Below are 24,929 nucleotides of genomic sequence, written 5' to 3' on the forward strand. Positions count from 1 at the left end.
AGCCTTAAATTTTCACCTCAATTCAGATCCCTCCCCCCCCCCCTTAAGACCACAATCACTTTGCGAACAAGAGTGTCGGGCTAAGAAGTGTGTTGAAACCAAGATAATGTCAAAGAGAACAATGTCCTTTTCCAATGAGACTTTCTGGTTAGAATTTCAATATTCTGGTGAATTCAACAGTGCTGAAATCGTTCCCAGTAATTACCGCAAGACTGTTCGTTATTCAAACCCTCAGCCATGCAATCATTGCCCGGCCTCTTTCATGGTGACTGCGGACACTGATGAGTCACCTCATGTAATATTTATCTCATCGTCAGGTATCATTGAAAAGCACTACAGATCATTTTCCCATTAATTGAGTCACAGAAATAGATTCTATATGATAAAAGGTTTTATTAAGATTATTGCATTTCATAACGAAAACCCCAGAATGCACCAGTGTAAATACAGTTTCTCCTCAGTATTTAAAATGAAACTCTCTGTGACCTTCATTTCCTGGAGGCATGGCCTGTGTATTTTTTAATTCAAACTAGAGCCTTGGAAGGTTGGCTTAGAAAAAAGATGAGCAGAAATAGATGTTTTCATCTCTTGCTCTCTCTTTCCAGTTAGTGCTCTCAGAGAGAATAGTATCTGTCAAGTTGAAAAGAAAAGAAACAGTAAAAAGCCAACATATCAACATTCAGACTCCAAACTAAAGAATGAAAGACAGAATTCCTAGCCAGTTGGGAGGCTCAGAAGAACGGCTTCCATTGCCCATGTCTTGATGCTGAATGCTGCTTAGAAACCTGGGCCTTGTGCTTTATCTCTAGCGCCAAGCATCTGGTTCTTTCAGTCCCTCGTTGCTTCCCACGCCCACCCATATCAGAAAACATAACTGAGTTTTTAGCAAACCTAGCATGTCCCTTGCTGCTAGACAGACCTGTAGGCAGCAGGCTCCTTCCTCTTCTCCACCAGCCCGTCTTTGCTGCCCTTTCTCCAGCTTTGCCTGAACTGGAAGGCCCACACAGCACGGCAGGAACATGTTTGCTGAGGCGTCATCAGCCTGCTCCTGTCCTCTGCTCTATATCTGCTGAGCAGAGAGTGACTTCAAGAGTCCTTCTTGGCTGCTTAGGAAATTCCCAGGGGCGCAGTGGTGAGCCAGTGGTGGAATTCCTGCCTTGCACAGGGCAAAATGGGTTATCTCTGGCCAGTGTGCCTTGTGCATAGCTATGGTCTTTCTGAACAGGGTTCAGTAGAGATCTAGACTAAGATAGACAAGGAAGAAAGGTCTGGCAATCTGCTTTTGAAAACCAACCATAAAGACTCTCTGGAGCACAAAGGTCTAGTTCTGTTGGGCATGGAGTCCCCATCGGTCGAGGCTCACAATGATAAAGAGAAGGGCTGCTGTCAGGCCTTGGGACAGCTCTGAGTTGTCTTAATGGGTCAGAATAGGTGGAGGTAGCTCCCTTTCTAGCACTGGGAAGGCAGACAGACAGACAAGCAAGGTCTGTGTGCCTCCCATTGTGAGGCCCCAGCAGACGAATCTCCTGCTTCCTTGGGACGCATATCACAGATAGACATTGTTTACCGCGGCTGCCTGGAACCACGTTGCTTTCACACAGAGGAATTACATTCCGACACAGAATCCCCTGCTGCTTTACAGTCTCTGGGGAGAGAATAAATTCCAGTCATTTTTCCCTCAGCCACACAGCAAGTGACATATTGTCCTGTCGCTGGTTGCTGGCAGGGACATCCGCCAGCGAGAGTGGCCCTGAAGGCTGCAGGCGAGGATGCTTCTTCCATTGATCAGATGCTTCTATGAAACCAAAGACATTATTACTCTCTCTCTCTCTCTCTCTCTCTCTCTCTTCCTCTCTCTTCCCAGCTGTCCCCCATGTAAAACTTCCTTATCTTCTCTTTTCAGAACGGTGTGGTCCACCGGGACCTGAAGCTGGAAAATATACTGCTTGATGACAACTGCAACATCAAGGTAAAGCTCTTGCCTCTCTGATTGATATGCACAACCTGGGTATTGCAGCCCAGCGAGGGCGTAACCTGCTTCAGGCAGCAGCCTAGACATAAAAGCAGCCCTTTCCTCGCTGGAGGCGGCTAGGGAAATCCACTTGGCATGAGCCCCTCCGCTCAGTTCAATCAGTTACATTCAGCAAGCATTTATCGGTCTCTTTCTATATGCCAGACCCAGCTTGTTTAGCTGGGAACCAAAGAGATGCCTCAGACACAGTCCCTGACCTCAGAAAGCCCACTGTCTAAAACCAGCACCCTAGAAACATACAGAACAGCTAACATCTCATTTCAAGCTTTTAGACTTTGCCAACTATCATTGTCAGAGATAGAAATGGATTTTTTTTTCTCCTTGCTTGCTTGCTTGCTTGCTCTGGGTACACATCAGTACCAGTCACTGGGCAGGGGTACCATGCTTGATAAAGTAGGAGGTGATGGGAATTCCTCGGTGAGATGAATTTCACACACTGTGATTCCACGATGGAATCAAGTGTTCAAATGACCCTGAGGCTGATGGGAAATGGGAGAGTGCTTTATTCTATTCTGTGTAGCATCGCTATGAGTCAGAGTTGACTACATAGCAACTAATAGCAACATTTATATCATTTCAACAATAGGGAAATGGGAGGCACAGGGAAGTGAAGTGACTTGTCTGCGGTAATACGTAATACGGTGGTCTGTAGCATACCTGGACTTGAACCCAGTGTCTTTGTGACTCCTGAGCCCATGTTCACACCGGTATACTCAGTGTGCTAACAGGGCGCTAAGTGATTTTGGAGTTGGAACTCATTCTCTGGTGGCCCGTGTGCCTGACTTCTCCCCTGCCACCCACTTGGGCTCCAGACACCAGCCTCGAAATTGGGAAACTCAGCTGAGAAGATGCTGGCTTCCGCTGTTAGGGCATAGCTGACCGTTTACTTTTACAGAGAGTATTATTGCTGGCTGCTGCTGGAGCTGGAGAAAGCTGTCCCGGTCAGTAGGGTTCAAGTGCCTCCCATAGAGCACTCTGAACATCCTTTTGATCACGTCCGCAAAATAAGCAAATACAGTTTCAAAATAAACGGAGCTCACGGCATGGGTTTCCTTATGGAATGGCCTTAACACTCCCAGCACCAGGGGGAGCCCTCCAGTTGGCCGCTGGTAACATTAGTGGCTCATCCTTGGTCCCCAGCTAAGCGTGGGAATGACCTTGCGTCTTCCTCTTCCATTGATGCTGTTGCCGCCTCACAGGGTGGTATCATGGAGAGAGGATTTCCTCACCTGGAAGGTGGAGCACGTGGCTTAGGTATCTGGATTCTCTGCTGATTGTGGCGGTGACTACTTGTCACCCTCATCACCTGGCCAGACCCCTAGAAGCCATGTCTCCGCAACCTCATCTTGTAGGCTGGCCCATCCAGGGTCTCTCCCATTGGCAAAGTCCCTGGGTTTTTCTAGAAGGAGCACTGGCAGGAGAGTTAGAGTAGGTTAGAGTGTGTACGTGACTTGCTGATTGCTGGACTTTGGAAAAGCCCATCTCCTCTGCTGTTAAGTGGAGGGACAGGACAGTCATACCCAAAGCCCTGTTTCTGAGGTTTGGATGAAACACTTTATTTAGCATTATGGCCATCTTTAAAAAAACACACCAGCCAGTTGTCACCAGCTCCATTCCAAGTCATGGCAATTCCGTGTGTTTCCTATCAGAGCTGTGTTCCACAGGGGATTTTGAGATTGGCGTTTTGGGAGTGGATCACACTTTTCTTCGATAGCACCTCTTGAGAGACTTGAACCACCAATCTTTGGGCTAGTAGCTGAGAACATTAACCTCTTGCAACACCTAGAGACTTCTACAGACCAGGCAAATGTGAAGTTGAATGTTAAGAGCAGTGGCTCTGGGGTTGGATACCCTGGGTTTGAGATGCAACACTAGTCCTTGCCAACTGCGGGGTTATAGACAGCTTACTCAGCCTAAGTCAGTGTAAGCTTCCTCATCTGTCAAGGACGGATGCTGAGAATTGCTATGTATTTGTTCATTCTTTTGAGGACTATTTCTGGAATAGTTACCATGCAGGCTCCATTTCCTTATCTGTCAACGAAGGAATACTGGTCTCTGTTGCTGGAAATTGCCATGTATTTGCTCCGTCTTTTAAAGAGTATTTCCTGAGCAATTACTGTGTGTCATGCCCTGGGCCTTGTCATGGGGAGTCAATGAGTACTTCACACAATATTATTGATGAGACCTTTAGACCTTAACTACTAAGATGTTAGAAACCTGCATACATAGCCAGCCGTCCACTGGGCAGAGGGAGTGGAACACAGTGTCAGCTGCTCAGTGGTGCCTAGAAATTGGGGGTGATGAGCAGGCTGTGGTTAGATCATTGGTTTCTGCTTTGAGGGCCACATTCTAAGGGTTCCTGTCATTGACTCTGGTGGATTCTTCCTGCCACCTGCCCTCCGAGCTCGAAACACTAAATGTAGTCTTTACAAGGCGTGGAATGCAAGCCTCTTGCCTGGGAATTGGATTGTGTGGTACAGGGTGACCTCCTGTCCCATGATGCAGCCCCAGACGTGATAAGGCACATAGCTTTCTAAGGAGTCAGAGAATTCCCAGGGGAGGAAGAGAATGGTTTCATTCTGAAGGCGATTGTGCAGGAACAATGGAACAGGAACCTGGGCGTACAGCTCATTTGCATAACTCCCAGGGCCAAGTTCTTCCACCCAGCGCCATGCTCCATTAAGCAGCGAAATAGCTCAAACATTGATCATTTTAAAAATTAAGGTCTGGGTGATATATTTTTGGCTTGGCTTTTCCTTAAGAATCTCCCCTGCCGCCATTTTCTAAAGTCTCTCTCTCTTTCTCTCTCTTTCACACACACACACAACCTGTGTACATAACACACTGCAAACACACGCCCGCCTTTCTGTTCCCGAAGAGCTGGTATTAAATTGGTCTTAAGCCATGATGTATATGTCAGAGTAGAACTGTGTTCCTTAGACTTTTATGTGAAAATTGATCTCCAGGCCTTTCTTCTGAGTCTCCTGTGGGTGACCTTGAAGGTGGCCTAGTGGTGAGACGCTGCACTGCAATCCCGAAGGCTTGCAGTTCAAATCCACCAGCTGCTCCACAGAAGGATGGGCAGTCTCCTCTCACGCGATTGATTTGTTTGTTGTTGTTGTTATGTGCCATCGAGTCGTTTACGATTCATAGCGACCCTATGCACAACAGCCCTAAACCCTGCTCTATCCTGCGCCAACCACACTGCCTCTGACACACCCATCCCGATTACCCCAGTCACCGAATCAATCCATCTCATAGAGGGTCTTCCCCTCCTGCGCCGTCCCTCCACCCTCCCAAGCATGATGTCCCTCTCCAAGGACCCGTCCCTCCTGGCAACATGTCCAAAGTATGTCAGACGAAGTCCCAGAATCCTTGCCTCCAAGGAGCAGCTTGGTTTAATCCTCTCCAAGATGAATGTTTGTTTTCCTGGCAGTCCATGGTACATTCAGTACTCTTTACTGCCTCTGAAAACTCGCCGGAGGGTCAGCTGCGGGTCAGTTCCGACTCCACGGTACATGGCAGGACCTTTTAGGTTAGCTGCTCATCGCCTCAGCCATCTCCTCTACCTGGGGGACTCTTCCTTCCATGTTCAAAGCCCGTAAGTTCTCCCTGTGGTTGGTCATGGAATGCATCTAGGACCCGAGAATGAATCTGAGCATTTGAAAGAACCTCAGGGTCGTCTTCTAAACCTTCACTTGAATGGTTGGGTCATGTCTGAGTGACGAGGCCAATGTCACACAGTGAGTCATTCAACCTGCTGTCCTGCTGTATCTTTGCCACCCCCCAGCCCCCAGTAGCATAGTACTTGGCACGCAGTAGGCACTTGGGAAATGTTGGTTTTGGGGGTGAAAAACTGAGGCGTCAGGATTAGAACGCACATTGCTGGCCTCCAGGCAACTGCTCGTTTCCTCCTCTCACGCCCACTTGCAAGGTTTTTCCAAATACTTCTCAGCTGGTGTCGATTTGTCTTCCGGCTGTGTATTCTCAGCTCCTCCTGACTCAGCGTTTTGCCGGGATGGATTTAGAAAGGGCACTTGCTGACAGAGGCAGGCAGACACATGGCCACAAGCTGGCCTGCACGTCCAAAGGAGCCTGTGTCCTCAGCGTCTGGCCGGCGAGAGCCATTTGATGCGGTGGCACCTTTACAACCAATGTGTCATCAGCATTGAGGCTTCGTCCCTTCTGGGGTCTCTCTGCATCTTCCCTCGGCTTTAAAGCATTCGTGGCTTTGCACGGGAAGCCTCTGAGACTGCCATGCGCGGCTGCAGTTTTAGTGTGAGCTCCGATCGTCTTTCTTCCCCCCTCACCACCCCTGACCCCAGCACCTCTGGCGCTGGAAGTGACTTATCCAGCCCCTGCAAGAGGGTGTGGCTTCTAAAAATAATTCACACAGTCCTCCTCGAAAGAATGAGAGCAATGTGCCTCTTTGGGCTACATTCCATCCTCACTGGAAGCATGCTTACTAAAATAGACACCCGGCGAAGCATTAATTTGCAATTAATAAAAAACGGGCCAGATCCACATCCCACTCTCTGGGAGAATGGAATGCCGGCAATTCCCAGAGAAGGCTCCGGTGAACATGCCTCAACCTCCAGGAAAGGGCTAGACCCCAGCAGGGTCAGAGAGGGCTGGGAAATGGGTGCGTTCTCAGAGCTGGAGGGTGTCCATGGCCCCCTGGTGACAATAGCAGCACGGCTGTTGAGGAAGAGAAAAGAAAAGAAGGGCTGAATTGCAGGGCCAGGAAGAGAGAGGGACATCTGGGGCCTAATAAGACCAAGCAGGGCAGCTCAGCTCAGCGTCACGGGCTCTGGGCTTTGATCATCCGTATGTGAGGACTTTGTATTCTTGCACTAATTAGTTCATTGACTTGTTAGCGTGTGTGTGTGTGTGTGTGTGTGTGTGTGTGTGTGTGTGTTGACTGTAGGACTGCCAGCTCTAAGTCAGGTGGTTCAATCGACCACCCACTCTGCAGGACAGATGGGCAGCCTCTTCCCATGTGATTTTACAGCCTCTGAAAACCCACTAGAGTGTCAGCTATGAGTCAATTCTGGCTTGATGGCACTGAGTTTATCTTTCTATCTATCTATCTATCATCTACCTATTATCTATCTATCTATCTATCTATCTATCTATCTATCTATCTATCATCTACCTATCTATTATCTACCTATTATCTATCTATCTATCTATCTATCTATCTATCTATATCTGACCTTCTGACAGCTTTTCAGAGGCAGTTTATTGCACAGGAGGAGATTCCCTATCCTCCCACAGAGCAGCTGGTGACCTTTGGGATTGCAGCACAGCTTCTTGCATATGTGTGTGTATGTATATATGCACGCATATACGTACATGCATATATGCTGCTGTGAGTACTGTTGAGTTTATTCCAGTTGACCTCACGTATCAGTAGAACTGCCCAGAAGGGGTTGCTTGGCTATAATCTTCTTGGAAGGAGATCACTAGTTTTTTTTCTACCACAGAGCTATGGAGTGGATTTGAACCACCATCCTTTTGGCAAGCAACTAGTCATTGAACCATTGTGCCACAAGGTCTCTTTCTACAACCATATGTATAAATTACTTCTTCAAAGTGCCAGAGAGTAATGATGTCAGTCTAGAGACTAAGGTGCACCTAATCCAGGCCATGGTCTTTGCAATTACTTGCTGTGCTTCAGAGAGCTGGACACTGACTAAGGATGACAGAAAAAGAATTGATGCCTTTGAGGTGTGGTGCTGGAGGGGAGTCTTTAAACATATCATGGGCCACCAAGAAAACAAACACATTTGTCTTGGAGGGTCTGAAACCAAGTTTCTCCTTAGAGGCAAGGATTTTGAACCTCCAATTCACATACTTCGGGCACGTGGCCAGGATGGATCAGACCTTAGAGAGAGGGATCATGCTTGGAAGGCTGGAGAGACAGTACAGGAGAGGAAGGCCCTGGAGGAGATAGATTTACACAGTAATAGGGGTAGGTGTGTTGGAGACAGTGAGACTGGCTCAGAATAGGACTGTGTTTAGAGCTACTGTACATAGTGACTTGATGGCACATAATAGCAGCATATATATGACTTCATACCTCTCTGTCTTCATTCATTTTTCTGTTCTTTCATTAATTCATTCAGCAGCTGAACATCCATCCCCCTTTTATGAGTAATGCTTATCTGATCACCACTATCTGCGATGTCCCTTCTGTAGGCCAGGCTCCTGTGCTGGGTCCTGGGTGTGCAAAAGTGAACCAGATGAACAGACCTCTGTTCTCTTGGAACTTAGAATGCTACAGGGTTACAGTGAGCAAGGATACAGAAATGCTAGGGGAGACCAAGTACCTGCCCCACAGACTAAATGGGTGGGTTTGAAGAGTCCCAGTGCTTTGCAAGGAGCCTTCTCTGGCCCCTTCTCTCCAGCCTCGCCCTGTGTAGACTTTCTTAACCTCGAAGAAACGACATTGTGGGTCATTTTATTTAATAATCTTCCCGGAAGTACATTCACGTGAAGAGGCTGTCCATCTTTCTCCAGAAGAATGACTGGTGGATTCAAACCTCCGCCCTTAGAGTTGGCAAAGCAACTTCTTACCCACCAGGCCACCAAACCTTCACATTATCTTCAAATCCACCAACTTCAGTTTCCAGCTAGAAGATGACCATTAAACAAATAGATGAAACCCAAAGCGAATGAGTTGCTGATTCCATCTCACTTTCATCAGAGGAGACCTGTGCTCTGTACTGGCTTGCCAGGACTGATTTTTTTATAATCATTCACCAAGTCTCTCTTCTAAGGGACCCCCACGGAGACCTCAGCCTTCAAGCTTTCAAGTTACATTAGCTATTTACACAACCCAGGGATTCCAAATAAACAGGCACATAATATCATTTCCTGGGGTGAAGAAAATCCACACAGGGTGAGAGGCTGAAGAGAGGGAGCCAGAGAAGGCTCCTTGCAAAGCATTCTGACTCTTCAAGTCCACCAAGCTCTTTGGTTTCTTGTCTTTGTGCACAAAGTTTCTTCTGCCTGCGACACATGCCCTCTGCTCTTCCTCTGCCCCTCCATCTGGTCTTAATTTGAAAGCCTTGTGTGGGCACCATTCCTTGTCTGGACCAGGTGGCCTGCCATACGTGTGGTGGCACCATGTATAATGTTATGGGAGTGCTGGTCTGGCTGGACCAGAAGGCCTTCTCAGAGGAGGTATTGGCTGAGCTGGGTTTTGAAGGGTAAGGGTGGGTTTTAGGGTGAAGATGAGCCTTCAAGCAAGCACAAAGACAGGTGTGATGACTTGATGAAGGAAGCAGTGTGTAGTGTGCCTCCCTCAGACATTCACGTGCCTTATTTATTGGATCCTCCATGCGTCTCTGTTATCAGGGGTAGGTCTGTTATCCCATTTTACAGATGGAGAGGTTCTTCCAACTAGTAAGCTGGAGCTGGGTCCAAATGTATAGTTATTTGCTCAAAGAACCAAAACCCAAACTCAGGCTCAAGCTCATTGCCATCAAATTGGAGCCAACTCATAGCTGATCCTCCAAGGACTTTTCAGAGGCTGTTGGCTTAGTAAGGAGTTGTGCTGCCAACCCAAAGGCATGTGGTTCAAATCTCCGAGCTGCTCCATGGGAGAAAGATGGACAGTTTCTTCTTGTGCGGTTAACTGCCTCTAAAAACCCAGTGGAAAGTCAGCTATGAGTCTGTTTCGACTCAGAGGCACACAACAAATTGCACTGGAGGAGGTTGTCCATTTTTCTTCTAAGGAGCCATTGGTGGTTTTGATCCACCCACCTTTGGGTTGGCAGTGCAGCTCACTACCACCTAGAAGCAGTTACCTTTAAACAGTACTCTCTGCTGACTCCAGTGGACTTATGGGCTCCAAATTGTCTCTGGCTTATAGCAATCTCATGTATATCAGACTAGAACGATGCTTGTAGGGTTCAATGGTTACTTTTGCAGATCGCCCGACCTTTCTTCCGAAGTACCTCTGAGTGGATTTGAATCACCAATCTTTCAGTCGTCAGCTGAGCTCATTATCTGTTTATACCACCCAGTACCTCTCACCTTCTACTGCAGCCGCCCATGTTTGCTCTAAACCCAAGAGCCTTTTTTGTGTCTGTCCCCAGGAGAAGCTGCCAGCGCCCGCCGGTGTTGCCTGTGGGCAGGCTGACTGAGTTGGCAGGGCAGAGGGATCCAGAGTGCGTGCGAAGTGGGCTGTGCTCATTACTCATTAGCGTCCAGAGAGAGGTGGCTTTCAGCTGCTCCCTCCTTAAGAGCTTCCCCAGATTGCACTTGTGGGAAACTTCTGGTGTCTCCAGAGAGGCGCAGCTTAGATCTTTGAAGATGAAAGCTGACCCCTCTCATTTCTGCACATTGTTCCACTCCCTACCTTCATTTCCTGACAATCTGGGAGGAAGGAGGCTGTCAGGGGAAAGACGCAGCCATTAACTCCAGGGCCAGAAAGGAGCTGTGAGTGTGTCTTCCTTGACGAACTGCCGTCTTCCTACAGAGTTAGGCAGAAAGCTCATTGCTTCACCAGCTGCGGCAGGACTAACTCACCTTTCTGTGCAGTGTCACAGCAGTGGAAGCTCTTCCCTGACATCCCAGGCAAGGCATTCCACCCCGCAGTACCTCAGTTTTCTCATCTGCACAATGGTACTCACTTCAGAGAGTTGTTTTTGTTTTTGAGGATTTAATAAGAGTGTAGTCGTGTGCCATGCTGTTGTTGTTATTTCACTTACTCGGCCTTGAGATTTTGCAGTGTCATTGGTAATGCCATTCCATTTCCCCAAGGAATGGACAAAGAGTTCTAGAGATGAAAGTGTAAGTAAACCAGCTTGCTGGGCTCCACAATCATCACTTTTGGGACCAGCCGTCAGGAAATCAAAAGATGAATTGCACTGGGAAAATCTGCTGTCAGGGACCTCTCCAGAGTGCTGAAAACCAACGATGTCAGCCTAGAGAGTTAGGTGCACCTAATCCAGGCCATAGTCTTTGCAGTTACTTTCTATGCATTAGAGAGCTTGACAATGACTAAGGATGACAGAAGAATACTTGATGCCTTAGAGTTGTGGTGCTGGAGAAGAGTCTTGAATATACTATAGACTGCCAAGAGAACATATACGTTTTGTCTTGGAGAGAGTGAAATCAAGTTTCTCCTTGGAGGCTAGGATTTTGAAGCTCTGTCTCACATACTTTGGGCACGTGGCCAGGAGAGACCAGTCCTTGGAGAAGGACATCATGCTCAGAAAAGTGGGGGGACAATGCAGTAACTGGGACAATGGGGGTAGGTGTGTCGGAGTCAGCGAAACTGGCTCAGGATGGGGGGGCTTCAGAGCTGCTGTACGTAGGGTCACTATGAGTCCGCTAAGAGTCGCAGGCAACTCGATGACACATGATGACAGCAACAACAACAAACCAGTTGCTGTTGAGTTGATTTCAACCACTGGCAACCCCGTATGTGTCCCCATAGAACTACGCTCTACAGGGTGTTGTAACTGCCTACAGAGGTTGGAGTTAGCTGACTTTTCAGAAGTAGATCACTACGCCTTTTTTTAGGAAGTGCCTCTGCCTATGCTCGAACTACCAACCTTTCAGTTAGTGGTCAGGTGCAGTAAACCATTTGCACCACCCAGAGAGTTACAAAATAGTAATAGCCAACATCTGCAGAAGACCTGGTGGAAAGCAAAGAAGACCAGAAGAATTTCTATTTGTGCTGTATTGACTATGCAAAGACATTTGACTGTGTAGATCATGAAAAGTTATGGCTAATATTGAGAACAATGAGAATACCAGAACACTTAATTGTGCTCGTATGAAACCTATACCTAGACCAAGAGGCTGTTGTCCAAACAGAGCAAGGGAACACTTAAGTTGTTGTTACATGCCATCAAGTTGCCTTGGCCTCTGTACAATAGCTCTGAACCCTGCTCTATCCTGAGTCAATCTCACTGTCTCCAACACACATACCTCCATTACCCCAGTTACTGTGTCAATCCATCTCATCCGGGGTCTCCCTCTCCTGCTATCCCTTAACCCTTCCAAGCATGATGTCTTTCTCCAAGGACTGGTTCCTCCTGGCCATATGCCCATATGCCCATAGTATGTGAGTTGGAGCTTCAAAATCCTTGCCTCCAACGAGCAGTATGGTTTCACCCTCTACAGGATAGACCTGTTTGTTCTCTTGGCATTATGCTTAATACTCTTCTCCAGCACCACAACTAAAAGGCATCAATACTTCTTCTGTAATCCTTAGTCATTGTCTAGCTCCCTGATGCATAGCAAGTAATTACAAAGACCATGGCCTGGATCAGGTGCACCTTAGTCTCCAGACTGACATCATTGCTCTTCAGCACTTTTCAGAGGTCCCTGACCGCAGCTTTCTCAGAGCAATTTGTCTTTTCATACTTGACTGCTGGTGCCAAGAGTGTTCAGAGCTGAGCAAACTGAAATTGTTAGTAGCCTCAACTTCTCCATCTATCATGGTGTTGTCAATTGGCCCAGTGGTGAAAATCTTTGAGTTCTGGTGGCCTAGTGGCAAGAAGCTGGGCTGCACAGTGTTTGAGGCCACCAGCTGCTCTGCAGGAGAAGGATGAGTCGTCTCCTACTGTGCAATTAAATGCCTCTGAAAACCCACCAGAGGATCAGCTCTGGGACAACTCTGACTCTGTGGAACACAACAACAACAACTAGGAAACACTACATAGTTTGAAATTAGGAAAGGCGTGCCTCAGGGTTGTATCTTCTCTCCATACCTGTTCATTCTATATGCTGAACAAATTATTCAAAAGGCTGAACTCTTAAGAAGAATGTGGCATCAGGATTGGAGAAAAACTCTATTTAATAACCTTTGTTATGTAGATGATAACAGCCTTGCATGTTAATAGTGAAGAGGACTTGAAAAACTTGTTGCAGAAGATCAAAGACTACAGCCTTCAGGATGGTTTGTATCTCAGTGTCCAGGAAACAAAAATTCTCACCACTAGACCTAGAGGCTTCATCATGATAGATGGAGAAAAGATTCAAACTGTCAGCGACTTTCTCTTACCTGGATCCACAATCAGTACTCTTGGAACTAGCAGTAAGAAGGAGATCAGAAGATATATTACACGGGGAAAGTCTGCAGTCAGAGACTTCTACAGATATTGAGGAGCAATGGTGTTAGTTTGAGGACTAAGGTGCACCTGTTGCAGTCCATGGTCTTTTCATTCACTTGGTATGCTGCTGAGAGCTGGACAGTGAATAAGGAGGACAGAGGAGTAATTGATGCCTTTCAAACTGAGGTGGCTTCTGAGAAGTTTTGTAAGCAGTGGCCATGCCCCCTAATTATATCAATAGCCCATCTATGCTCCATATGATATTAAATCTTAGAACTGACGCCACAGGTTGAATGGTTGAAGTTTGGGGAACTATGTTTATGTGTGTGTATGTGTTGATTAATATTGCTTTTCTGTCGAACTGCCAAGAATATGGGCTAATCTAGATTTCTATTAATCATATGTCAGCGGTGATGACAGTTTTACTGGGCAGGGCTGATAAGCATCAGTCTGAGGAGGGGAGTGGGCTGAAACATAAACACATTTCTTCAGGACGGCTGTGGAGAAATCGAATTGCCCAGCCTCAGGGTGTACACTGTCTGAGAGCCCCCAGAGTGCAGGTGTGTGTGCCGGGGCCCGAACTTGGACATTCTCGTGGTACCCAGAGCCTCAGAAATCGCTGGGTGGCTGTTAAGTAAGTACCACTCACATGACCCTGTGACCACAGACCCGACCCCTGTCCCATCCTGTGCTATCTTCATTATTTCAGGCAGACTCGAGCTCACTGCAGCAGCCATTGTATAATTCCATCTGCTTGAAGGTCTTTCTCTCTTTTTCCAGCTCTTCACTGGGCAATAGGGGATGCATTCCCCACCCCTCGCCCTCGAAATACATCGTTATTTCTGCCTTTACTGGTGCTGGAGAGGGAACAGAGCTGCCCGACTTAGTGCACAGATGTCCTGTGGCAAAGCCATTCCAGTCCCTTCTGATGGACAGGACACACTTCATAAACCTCCCACTCAACTTCCTGCAAACCAGTCAGGGGCCTTGATAAGAGGATGGAACTCAGGGCAATTAAGTGCAATGTGAGCCCCGAGAATGTGGGTTTCTGAGGGCAGCCATGTGCCAGCTGCCTGCAGTGACAGTCTGCGCATCCGAGGACTCGTACAAAATAGACTTGTTCTGGGGGCTGTGCTCACAGAGGAGCCTCAGGGGCATGTGGGCTGGGCCGCCCATGGGCATGTGAGCCCCAGCCTATTTATAAGTCTCTAATGGAAGTCAGCTGGGGGATGGCAGAAATCTGTGGTTGCTTGACTTGCCAGAGAGGTTCAGAGGGGTGAGGGATCGAGGTCACCCAGGGGCCGTGGGCACAGTGGCCGGAGTGGCCAAGAGCCCCTGGCTGCACTGTCACTCACTGCTTACATCTCCCTAGACGAGTCACCTGATCTCTCTAGACCTCAATTTCTTTACTAAGTGGGATTTCTGGTGGCATTAGAATATGGGAAGTGCCTTAGAAAGTGTGCCGCGAGAGAACACTGAATTATTGATGTTATTATGCATTATCTAGTAATTATTTTATATTCTCCAAAGATAATGCCTGCCTGCTCCAGTGACAGGTGCTCCTTGAGGGCAGTGCTGTCAGTGGGTGACTCAGAGACGAGACACCGTTAGAATCTGCCTCAGGGGATTCACAGTCCGTAGGCGGGGAGATTGAATACATAGGCCAACACACATGTACGTATATAAACACATATGTATACCACACACCCGGAGCTCTGCTGACCTTGTAGTAAGGAGTTGCACTGCCAACTGGAAAGTATCGTGTTCAAATCCACCAGCTGTTCTATAGGAGAAAGTGAATAGTCTCCTTTCATGCAATTTACAGTCTCTGAAAACCCACTGAAGAGTTAGTTATGAGTCAGTTCCAACTCAGTGGCACAAAACAATACACACACACACACACACGTATATAAATTAAATGTACATATACATATATAACAACGTGTGTGTGTGTGTGTGTGTGTGTGTGTGTGTGTGTTTGTTTTACTGTTTGTCTATCATTTGCTCTTTCGGGTACAGCATTTATCTGCCAGATGCTGAACTAAAGTTGTTGTTATGTGCCATCGAGTTGCCTGTGACTCATAGGACCCTCTGTACAAGAGCCCTAAACGCCGTTCTATCCTGTGCCAATCTCACTGTCTCAAACACACTCATTCCCACCACTCCACTCACAGAATCGATCCCTCTCATCGAGGGTTTTCCTTTCCTGCTCTGTCCCACCACCCTCCCAAGCATGACGTCCCTCTCCAAGGACCAGTCCCTCCTTGCACCATGCCTCCCAAATTAACACAGATGAGAAAGAAGGATTGGCCATGCATTTCTGAAATAACAGGCCTTTGAAAACCCTGTGAACAATGGAGCACACTTAGACTGGTCTTAGAGCACACTTATATACAGCACTGGAGGGTGAGCTCTCAACTTGGGAACAGAAAATAAGGAACAGTTGCAAACAGCCACTAATAATTGGAACATTGAGAGAGTCGGCACAGAGTCGATGATGAGATGGGTTGACATAGTGCCTGTAGTCAGGTGTGTCAGAGATGCCAGGATTGACTCAGAAGAGGGCAAGGTTTAGAGCCGTTGTTCATAGGTTCGCTTTGAGTCATAGATAACCCAATATTACATAACAACAATGTATATATGTAGTGGTGGTGGTGTTGAGTACCACTGATCAGAACCAACTCATAGCTGACTCTCCAGTGGATTTCAGAGGCTGTTAATCTCATGGGAGGAGATTGCCTATCCTCCTCCCACGGAGAATCTGGTGTGTTTGAACCATGTGCCTTTGAGATTGCAGCTTCTTGCAACTAGTCCACCAGTGCTCCTTACCAGATTTAACAGACACACACACACACACACATTTTTTTTTCACATCACCCATTGCCTTTGAGTTGAAACTGACTCATAGCTGAGGACATTTCCCACCTTTCTTGTGAGGACCAATTGTTGGATTTGAACTGCCTGCCTTTGGGTTGACAGTGCAACTTCTTATCTCTAGGCTTCCAGAGCTCCCAAATCAATCACCACACCCGCCCCCCAACAACCCCAAAAAGAATTCCCTAAAGTAAATTCTAGCTGAACTCTATGGGATTCCATTTGCTGTAATCTCTCAAAAGTAGGTTGCCAGTTCTTTCTTCCTTGCCACCTAGTTTGATAGATTCAAACTATCAACCCGTCCATTAGTAGCCAAGTGTTTTACTGTGTGTACCACTTGGAGATCTCTCTCTTTCACTCTCTCACACACACATGCATTATTATTAGGTGACAGTGAGCTGATTTGCACTCACAGCGAACTTACATGTGAAAAACATGGGCCTGGCCCTGCACCGGGTTCATATTGGCATGTCTGAGTCCGTTGTTGTTTGCTTTGGGCCACTCCACTTCACTGAGGGTATGTGTTACCTAGCAAATAAAGCCACAGACAAGAAAAGATGCTACCATATAGTATAACAAATACAATTTTTTCCAAGACCGAGGTAGAATGTTCCAGGAGGCGTGCAGCCCAGCAGTATGGATAGAGATAACATTTGCATACATGTTGAAGGTTATAAAGCACTTTGGCAGAAACAGTCTCATCTTGTGTGACCTTCTTCCTCTCCTACATTAGATTCTCAAAATAATCCAGTAAACGAGAAACGAGCAACGAGCCAGGCATCATGGGTCCTGTGGAGGTGCTGTTGCTACTGTTACATAAAGTTGAATCAGAAATGTCCCACAGCTGATTTTCCAGTGCATTTTCGGAGGCAGTAAATCACACTGGAGGAGATTGCTCATCTCAGAGCGACTCATGGCTTTGAATCGTGTACCTCTCGGTTGGCAGTAGTGCAACTGCTTACCACTAAGCCACCAGAGCTACCAGCACTAGGAGTCACTGAATGACTAGCGCAAATTCTTACAGCTGGCAAGTGGCTGAGTTTGAGGTGAAGTAGGATGAATCTGTTTGCTCTGGGATCGCAAGGTGGACAAAATATATTTCCAGACAGAGTGTCAGCAGATAAAAAGGCAGTGGTGAAATTTGATGCACAGTTTCACGATATCAGGGTGATTTTTAGGTAACACCTGTGGTCCATTTTAAAATTAGAAGCTGTAAACTTTCATGTTCATCAGAAACATCAAGGCCGTGATTTTGTGGAGAGTATGTCTCAGGTGAGTGTAAATTGAAGTTAAGCTGAGGAGTCCATGTAGGAGGTCGCAGAGCGTGCAGGCTGCAGCTCCGGCATGGTGGAATGCCAAGGGCTGCGGCTGGAAACACTGGCCGACAGGGTTGAATGGTTCCTTCATGAGAGTCATGGAGACCCAGGGCAGAGCCCCAGCAGTGCCTCACAGCTGCTCTGTGCACTGCGTGGGAGCAGTTGATCCAGTATGGAGGCTGACTGAGCACTAACAAGCTTCCTGGGCCTTGTTCTCTTTGTAGATCGCTGACTTTGGGCTTTCCAACCTGTACCAGAAGGACAAGTTCTTGCAAACGTTTTGCGGGAGCCCACTCTACGCATCTCCTGAAATTGTCAATGGGAGGCCTTACCGAGGACCAGAGGTGAGCTGGCGGCGGGAGCACGCGCTGCTGTGTGCGTGTGGGGAGGAGGTTCAGTGTGGAGGAGGTGGGGAAAATTGGGATGGGACCCTGGAAGGACTGGATCCAGGAAATAGTTAAAATAATTTTAAAAAGAGGCTCTTGCTCTGAGATCATCTCTAAACTTTAACCCAAAACTTCTTGGAAGCCAGCCTTGAACCAAACAGGACTTAAGCCTAATTCGTGAAGTATTTTGCCCTGTCTCAACACATCACTCTTATCTCAAAGGTTTATCTCTGAGATCAAACTGATAACAGCATGGCAGGTTAGGTGAGCGCCTCAGGGAGGCAGTGGCTCTAGGAATACGATAGAACATTACAAGATTTGTAGTGTGGAAACTGAATTCTACATGTAGAATGGATTGAAAGGGTGGATTGACACCAGTTTTTGAATTGTGATTTGCATGAAAGTTTACAAAGCAGGTTGAGTTTGGTTCCATTTTTATACATTTTGTTTCATAACATTAATTACAATACCTACAATAACAGCAACAACAATATAATTGCACTGTCTCACTTCTTCCTGGTAATTCTCTTGCCCTGAAACTTTATACTGCTCGTTCCTGCCTCCCAACAACAACAACAACAACAAAGTAATCACACTGTCTTACTTCATCCCAGTAATTCTCTTGTCCCGAAACTTTGTACCCTGCTCATTGCTGCCGCCAGGGATTTGTCCTTGGGCAAAGTGCTGCTCTCCTGACTTCCTGTGATCAGCTCTGCTAAGGAGCAAGTGCCTGGCAGGTGGGATGAGTCTCGTCTCATGTTGTTGTTGTTGTTATGTGCCGTCGAGTCGCTTGCAACTCATAGCGACTCTGTGTACAACAGCTCTAAACTCTGCTCTGTCCTGTGCCAATCTCACTGTCTCTGACACACTCATCCCGATTGCCCCAGTCACCAAATCAATCCATCTCCCAGAGGGCCATAAACCTGGCTATTGTTTGGCTGGGAGATGAGCCAAGATGAGTTTTGTTCCTGGCTCACAGGGTTACCCAGGACCACAATCTTGGAGGCTACATCTGTCTCTCTTGGGCCAGTAAGCAGGGCCTTTTCCTTGATTTTGTTAGGTTTTTGTTTGTTTGTGTGTTTGTTCCACATTCCCCACACACACTCTATTCAAGATCCTCTTCTGCAGTCCTTTTAAAATGTTTACTGGTGGTAGTTATATACACAAGTGAAAATGAAATTTAGAAATAATCTGAAAATGTAAGCAAGTGAAGAAATCCAATCCTTATGTGATTATAAAAGTAATACATGCACCTGGAAGAAAATTTAGAACAGCATGAAGGGAAAATAAAAATTCTCTGCACTCTCCCGTATGAGAGTTGTATGTTTTGTGACGTGTGTGTGTGTGTGTGTGTGTGTGTGTGTGAAACCCTACTTTTTTTTTATTATCTTAGGAAAACAAGTGGAAAATGTTTATTAAGGTAATGCACAGGAAGTATGATTGATGAAAGATAGATGGGCCAGGCAGAAGTGTTAAAGAGAAAAAAAAAGTGAAGAAAGCAGGAGGAAACACCCCTAGAAAGTCAGGGTGGCCCCAATCCTTATGGCACACTACCAGGAAGAGGGCCAATCCCCTGCATTTTAATAAATGAGCTCATATTACCAATGTACAAGTGCAAATAGATTGTTGTTTGTTGTTGTTATGTGCCGTCGAGTCGCTTGCAACTCATAGTGACCCTATGTACAACATCCCGAAACTCTGCTCTGCCCTGTGCCAATTGCAATGTCTCTGACAGGCCCATTCCGATTATCCCAGTCACTGAATCAATCCACCTCATAGAGGGCCTTCCCCTCCTGCGCTGTCCCCCCACCCTCCCAAGCACGATGTCCCTCTCCAAGGACCTGTCTCTTCTTACAACATGTCCAAAGTATGTCAGACGAAGCCCCAGAATCCTTGCCTCCAAGGAGTAGTCTGGTTTAACCCTCTCCAGGATGAATCGGTTTGTTTTCCTAGCAGTCCATGGTACTCTCAATACTCTTCTCCAGCACCACAGCTCAAAGGCATCAATTCTCCTTCTATCCTCCTTGGTTATTGATTGTCCAACTCTCTGATGCATAACAGGTGATTGCGAAGACCATGGCCTGTATCAGACGCACCTTAGTCTCCAGAGAGACACCACTGCTCTTCAGCACTTTGGAGAGGTCCCTAACAGCAGACTTTCCCATGGCAATGCAAATAGATACGCACCTTAAAAATTCATTATTATTTTTTTAAAGATGATTTTATAATGACTCCAGCACAGGAGAGGAAGACCCCCCCATATGAGATGGACTGACACAGTATCTGGGGGAATGGGCGTTGGTGTGTCGGAGTCAGTGAGACTGGCTCAGGACAGGGCAGGCTTCAGAGCTGTTGTCCATATGATTGCTATGAATCTCAGACAATTCAATGGCACATAACAACAACATAGTATTTTGTTGTGTGTGTTGTGGTGGTCTTGTCTTGTGCTGTTGAGTCGAAGACAACTCTCAACAACGCTGTGAATCATGACTCTGAACCTTGCCTAGCCTGACCCAACCTTACCACGTCTGATACAGCTGGCCTCGTTTTCCCAGGCATTTATTGTATGAATGGACCGTAATTTATTTCACCAGTAGCCAAACCTGGAAATCTAAGTTTCTCTTTTCAGTTCCCTCTATCAGATCAAAATAAATAAAACAGAAAAACAAAAAATAAAAAAAAAAATCCTTAAGACTTTAGTGACCACCTTTTTGTATCTTCTGACAACGTATGTTTTGAACTAAAGTGCATTTGAATGAATCTCAACCTATGATTCATAAGAAATGTGTTTCTCCACATGCCTACAGTGAGTGCTTAAGGCCACTATAAAATATATGTGTGTGAAAACACATCCTAGTGGAAGTGGATGAGTTGTGGCGTGATGGGCTTAGGACCATGATTCTTTTTTCAGAGATTCATCCTTTCAATAGCAGCTCGTCGGTGTGATGAAGTGTTTCCAATGTAAATATTTATCTGTTTGAGAGTGTTTGGGGAAGGGCTGGAGGCTAAGGAGAAGAATGCCAAGGGCCTTTTCTGATAACTGGGAGAGAAAAGGTCTTCTCAACTCTGAAAGGAAAGGAGGCGATGAGGGCTTGATTTACAGCATTGTAGACATTCAAGCCCATGGTGCATCTTTCATCTTGGATGCTGTGCTTCCAAAGTTGCACGCTGGCAGCTCATGATCTGACGAGCAAACATATTTTAACGAGCAAAGTTTTAATAACTCATAGATTTTATATAAAAGTCTGATTCCTCGTTTCTTTTGGAAAAAAAAAACAAAAACAAAAACAAAAAACCCAAGAATACAAAAGGATACAACTGCTTGGCAGTTGAAGATGAGAGAAGGCACAGTTTGTTTCTGCCAGCACTCCATCGCACTCTGAATTCTGTCCTGTCACGCTCGTGTTTACCATCTGCTCGGCCTCCGTGAGAAGCTGAGTTTGCCGCCCTCAATCCATTCAAAGAAGGTGCAGGAAGGAGTCTGTTCCATGGTGTAATCAAAAGATGCCTGGAGCAGCCGTGAGGTGTCTCAAAGTTCCACTCTTCCCTCCACCACTGGAGCAGAGCATCTGAGGAAACCACTGCTCTTTGTGGTGCTTCAATATTCTTGTCAAATGGGCCTGGAAAGAATTAACACACTAACCGCCTCACACCAGCACAAGGAAGAGCAAACAAGATCGCCTAGCTGAGAGCTTTGGGACTCTCGGGTTGGGTTCCAAGCGGAAGGGGCCGGCTCTGTAGCAACAAGCCCTAGCTGCAATGCCTGTCAGTTGTTGGGTATTGTGGGGCCTGTCCCCCAGGTGCTCAGCTTAGCTCGTGGGTTCATTGAGGGTGGCTGCTGATGGCTTGCAAGGTGTCTGGGGCCTCTGCCTCCCAAACTTCTTCATGTCCTGTCTCTCTGCTCCAGGTGGACAGCTGGGCCCTGGGCGTGTTGCTCTACACCCTTGTTTATGGGACGATGCCCTTCGACGGTTTCGATCACAAAAACCTCATTCGGCAGATCAGCAGCGGGGAGTACCGGGAGCCCACACAGCCCTCAGGTGAGTGCCGTGGGGGTCAGAGGTCAGCTCACCTGCCCTCGCTCATACTGTCTGCTTTATTTTCGTATGTCTGTAAGGGTCTCTGTAAATCACAAGCAACTTGACGGTGGTACATAACAACAACAACAAGGTCTCTCTTAAAACCCTAGTGGCAGAGGGATTAAAAAATTGACAGTTACCAGAAAAGTCGATGGTTCGAACCCTACCAGCTCCTCCAGCAATGAGACAGTCAGCTTCTGCTCTGTTCTGCTCTGCCCGGCGGGGTGGCTGTGAGCTGGATGGCAGTGGGTTTGGTAAGGACACTTGCTTCTCCTCTTCCCAAATCGTTGTCTTCTGTCAGAGCGAGCTTGCTCAGCTCCTTGGCCCTAACCTTCCCACGTGGAGTTGTCCAAGGTTCTTTCCATGGTAGCCCACGAATCCCCCCATCTGTTGGCTGGGTGAAACTTGGGCAAAGTCACTCAATCTTTTTGAACTTCTGTTCTTCCTCTGTAAGATCTTGGAAAAGGTGTATGGAATCCTCTCTAGTCTACCAGTTGTCCTTGGAGCATTGAAATGGGTAACATGCTTGGCTGCTAGCTGAAAGGTCAGAGATTCATGTCTGCCTCAGAAGAAAGGCCTGGCAATCTGCTGCTGAAAAATCAGCCTCGAAAACCCTCGGGGCCACCGTTTGTGGTTCAGCTAGTCAGAATCAACTTGGTGGTGGCTGGTAACTGCGCCAGTCTGTACAGACGTAGGAACCACAGCCCCTGGCCTGTAAATGTTCTAAGGGTCTTGTTCTCAGCTGTGTCTCAGCTCAGGACATGGCACGTGGGAGGTCTCATCATCTGTTGCAGTGTTATGCCTCTGTCCTTAAAACCAAAACCAAGCTCACTGCCATCAAGTCAACTGATTTGTGTTGTTGTTATAGTTAGGTGATGGAAAGTCAAGGACTCATAGTGACCTGTGTATGAAAAATTGATCTGAACCCTGTTCTATCCCGTGCCGTCCTCATAATCTATGACATGCTCAAGCCCATTGCCCCAGTCACTGTGTTAGCCCGTCTGATTGAGGATCTCCCTCTTTTTCACTGCCCCTCCACTTTCCCATGTATGTTACCCCTCTCCAAGGAATAGTCTCAGCAACTTGGCCCAAAATATGTGAGATGAAGCTTCATCATCTTTTCTTCTGGCAGTCCGTGGTAGTTCAGTACTCTTTCCCTTCACCACAGTTCAACGGCATCAATTATTCTTCTGTCATCCTTAGTCATTGTCCAGCTCTCAGATGTGTAATGAGTGACTGAAAAAACCATGGCCAGAATCAGTGCAGTTAGCCCCCAAACTGACATCATTGCTCCTCATTGATTTGAAGAGGTCCCTGGCTGCAGACTTTCCCAGGGCAATACATCTTGTGATCTCCTCCCTGCTGGTACCAAGTGTCCTTATCAGGATTCCAAGTTAGATGAAGTCATTGACAATTTGAGTCTTTTCTCTGTTCGTCATGATGTGGCCCTATGACTAATGACCCTAAAAGGCGAAGTAGAACTGCCCCGTAGGGTTCGCTGAGCTGTCATCGTAGGGAAGCTGACTGCTTCCTCTTTTTTTTTATTGGAATAGCTGGTAGTTTTGGAATGCTGGCCTTTCAGTTAGCAGCCAGGCTTTTAATCACTGTACCACCAGGGCTCCTTATCTCTATCCTTGGTCTTGTTGTATACTATACAGTTAAACTGACCCATAGCTGACCCTCCAGCGTGTTTTCAGAGGCAGTTTATTACATAGGAAGAGATTGCCCATTCTCCTGTGGAACAGCTGGTGGCCTTGAACCATGTGCCTTCGGGATTGCAGAGCAGCTTCTTGTCAGTAGGCCACCAGAGCCCCACAAGCTCCGTGGTTTCAACAGTAGCCTTGAAGTCCACCAGGACTCCTTACCTTTACCCTTGTTGTTGTGTACTGTGGAGTCATACCAACCCATCAAGCTTTCAGAGGCAGTTAATAGCACAGGAGGAGACTGCCCATCTTTCTCCCATGGAACAGCTGATGGATTTGAACTGCGTGCCTTTGGGTTGCCAGCACAGCTGCTTACCACTAAGCCACAAGAGCTCCCTCACTCCTATGCTGCCTCCCCTAAAATAAGCATAGTGCTTTCAGCAACAGCCATGCAGTCTCCCCTCATTCTCGTGGTCTGACTGGGCTTCTTCTCATCTTGCCTGGGGCGACTCTTCTAGTTACTGCCACATGACGGCCAGCGGGCATCTCAGTGACCCTCTGTGGGGTGTTCACTCCATGAGAGCCCTCCTCCTGGACTCTCTATCCAGGAGGGACCCTGAATATCTCTCTTGGCAATTCAAGACTCTAAAAAGGAGAAAGAACTAACTTCCAGACCTGTTTGTTCTCCCCGCAAGCCTTCTTATTGTCAGTCCTTAAAAGCCAGGAAATGTCACCTTACCGTATTCTCATTGGTCAAAGCAACCAAGGCCTTAAGCCCCGTGTTCTGATAGCAGAGCATTGTGTGGACAGGGAGTGTGTGTATCAGTGGCCATCTTTGTAAACTAGCTGTTACCACAGGTCCTTCTGAAATGGACAGGCTGGACATGTGCCATAGAGCTCTGGGGGCCAGTCCTGGGGGGTTTACACCGTTAACCCAAAGGCCGAGCTTCTCCAGCGGTTCAAATCCACAAGCAACTCCAAGGAAGAAAGATGGGCAGTCTCCTCCTGTGCAGTTTACAGCCTCAGGAGCTCAGTGGAGGGTGAGCTTGGAGGTGGTTCTGATTCAAAGGCAATGAGTTTGAGAAAGACACGTGTCGACGTAGCTACTTTTTTGCCCCTTCCCCACAATAAACCAACGTATTTCGTGGGGACACTTAAGGCTGGCCTTAACTGTCTCGCCAGCTGACTAGACTCAAATGCATTTCCGAGCCTCTTATAAAAGACTTTGTAAATAAATATTCAATGAGCAACTGTGTCACCCCATTTCCTTTCTGGGGGTGCAAGCTTCCCCAGTTCCTATTACTACACCTTTGCCAACTCTTCATCACCTGCCCCCAGATAGAATTCAAGTCCAAGGGCAGGGAACACCTTTTGATCTGCTGTCAGTTCGGAAGCTGTGAGATTCAGCTGGCTCCTGTGGCCTCCTCAGTCGTCCCCCTGGGAATTTCCCCCAAAGTCTCTGAGAGCAGAGATTTGCAGGTGGAATTTTCCAGACAGGCTGTAAGTCAGCAATACAGGTGGGTC

At 47.1% G+C, this 24,929-nt stretch overlaps 1 protein-coding gene across 1 annotated transcript in view; it reads left to right on the forward strand.

The window, feature by feature from the left end:
* The window catches only part of NUAK1 (NUAK family, SNF1-like kinase, 1), a 109,496-nt gene that overhangs the window by 82,545 nt on the left and 2,022 nt on the right, over positions 1–24,929 (forward strand). The window contains exons 4-6 of the mRNA XM_006897545.1: positions 1,904–1,969; positions 17,522–17,641; positions 21,591–21,723. Coding sequence (XP_006897607.1) covers positions 1,904–1,969; positions 17,522–17,641; positions 21,591–21,723 — 319 coding nt within the window. The remainder of the gene's footprint in view (positions 1–1,903; positions 1,970–17,521; positions 17,642–21,590; positions 21,724–24,929) is intronic.

This window comes from Elephantulus edwardii, unplaced genomic scaffold (genome assembly GCF_000299155.1).
Source record: "Elephantulus edwardii isolate Elephantulus edwardi_28Jun2011 unplaced genomic scaffold, EleEdw1.0 scaffold00211, whole genome shotgun sequence".
NCBI classification, from domain to species: Eukaryota; Metazoa; Chordata; class Mammalia; order Macroscelidea; family Macroscelididae; genus Elephantulus; species Elephantulus edwardii.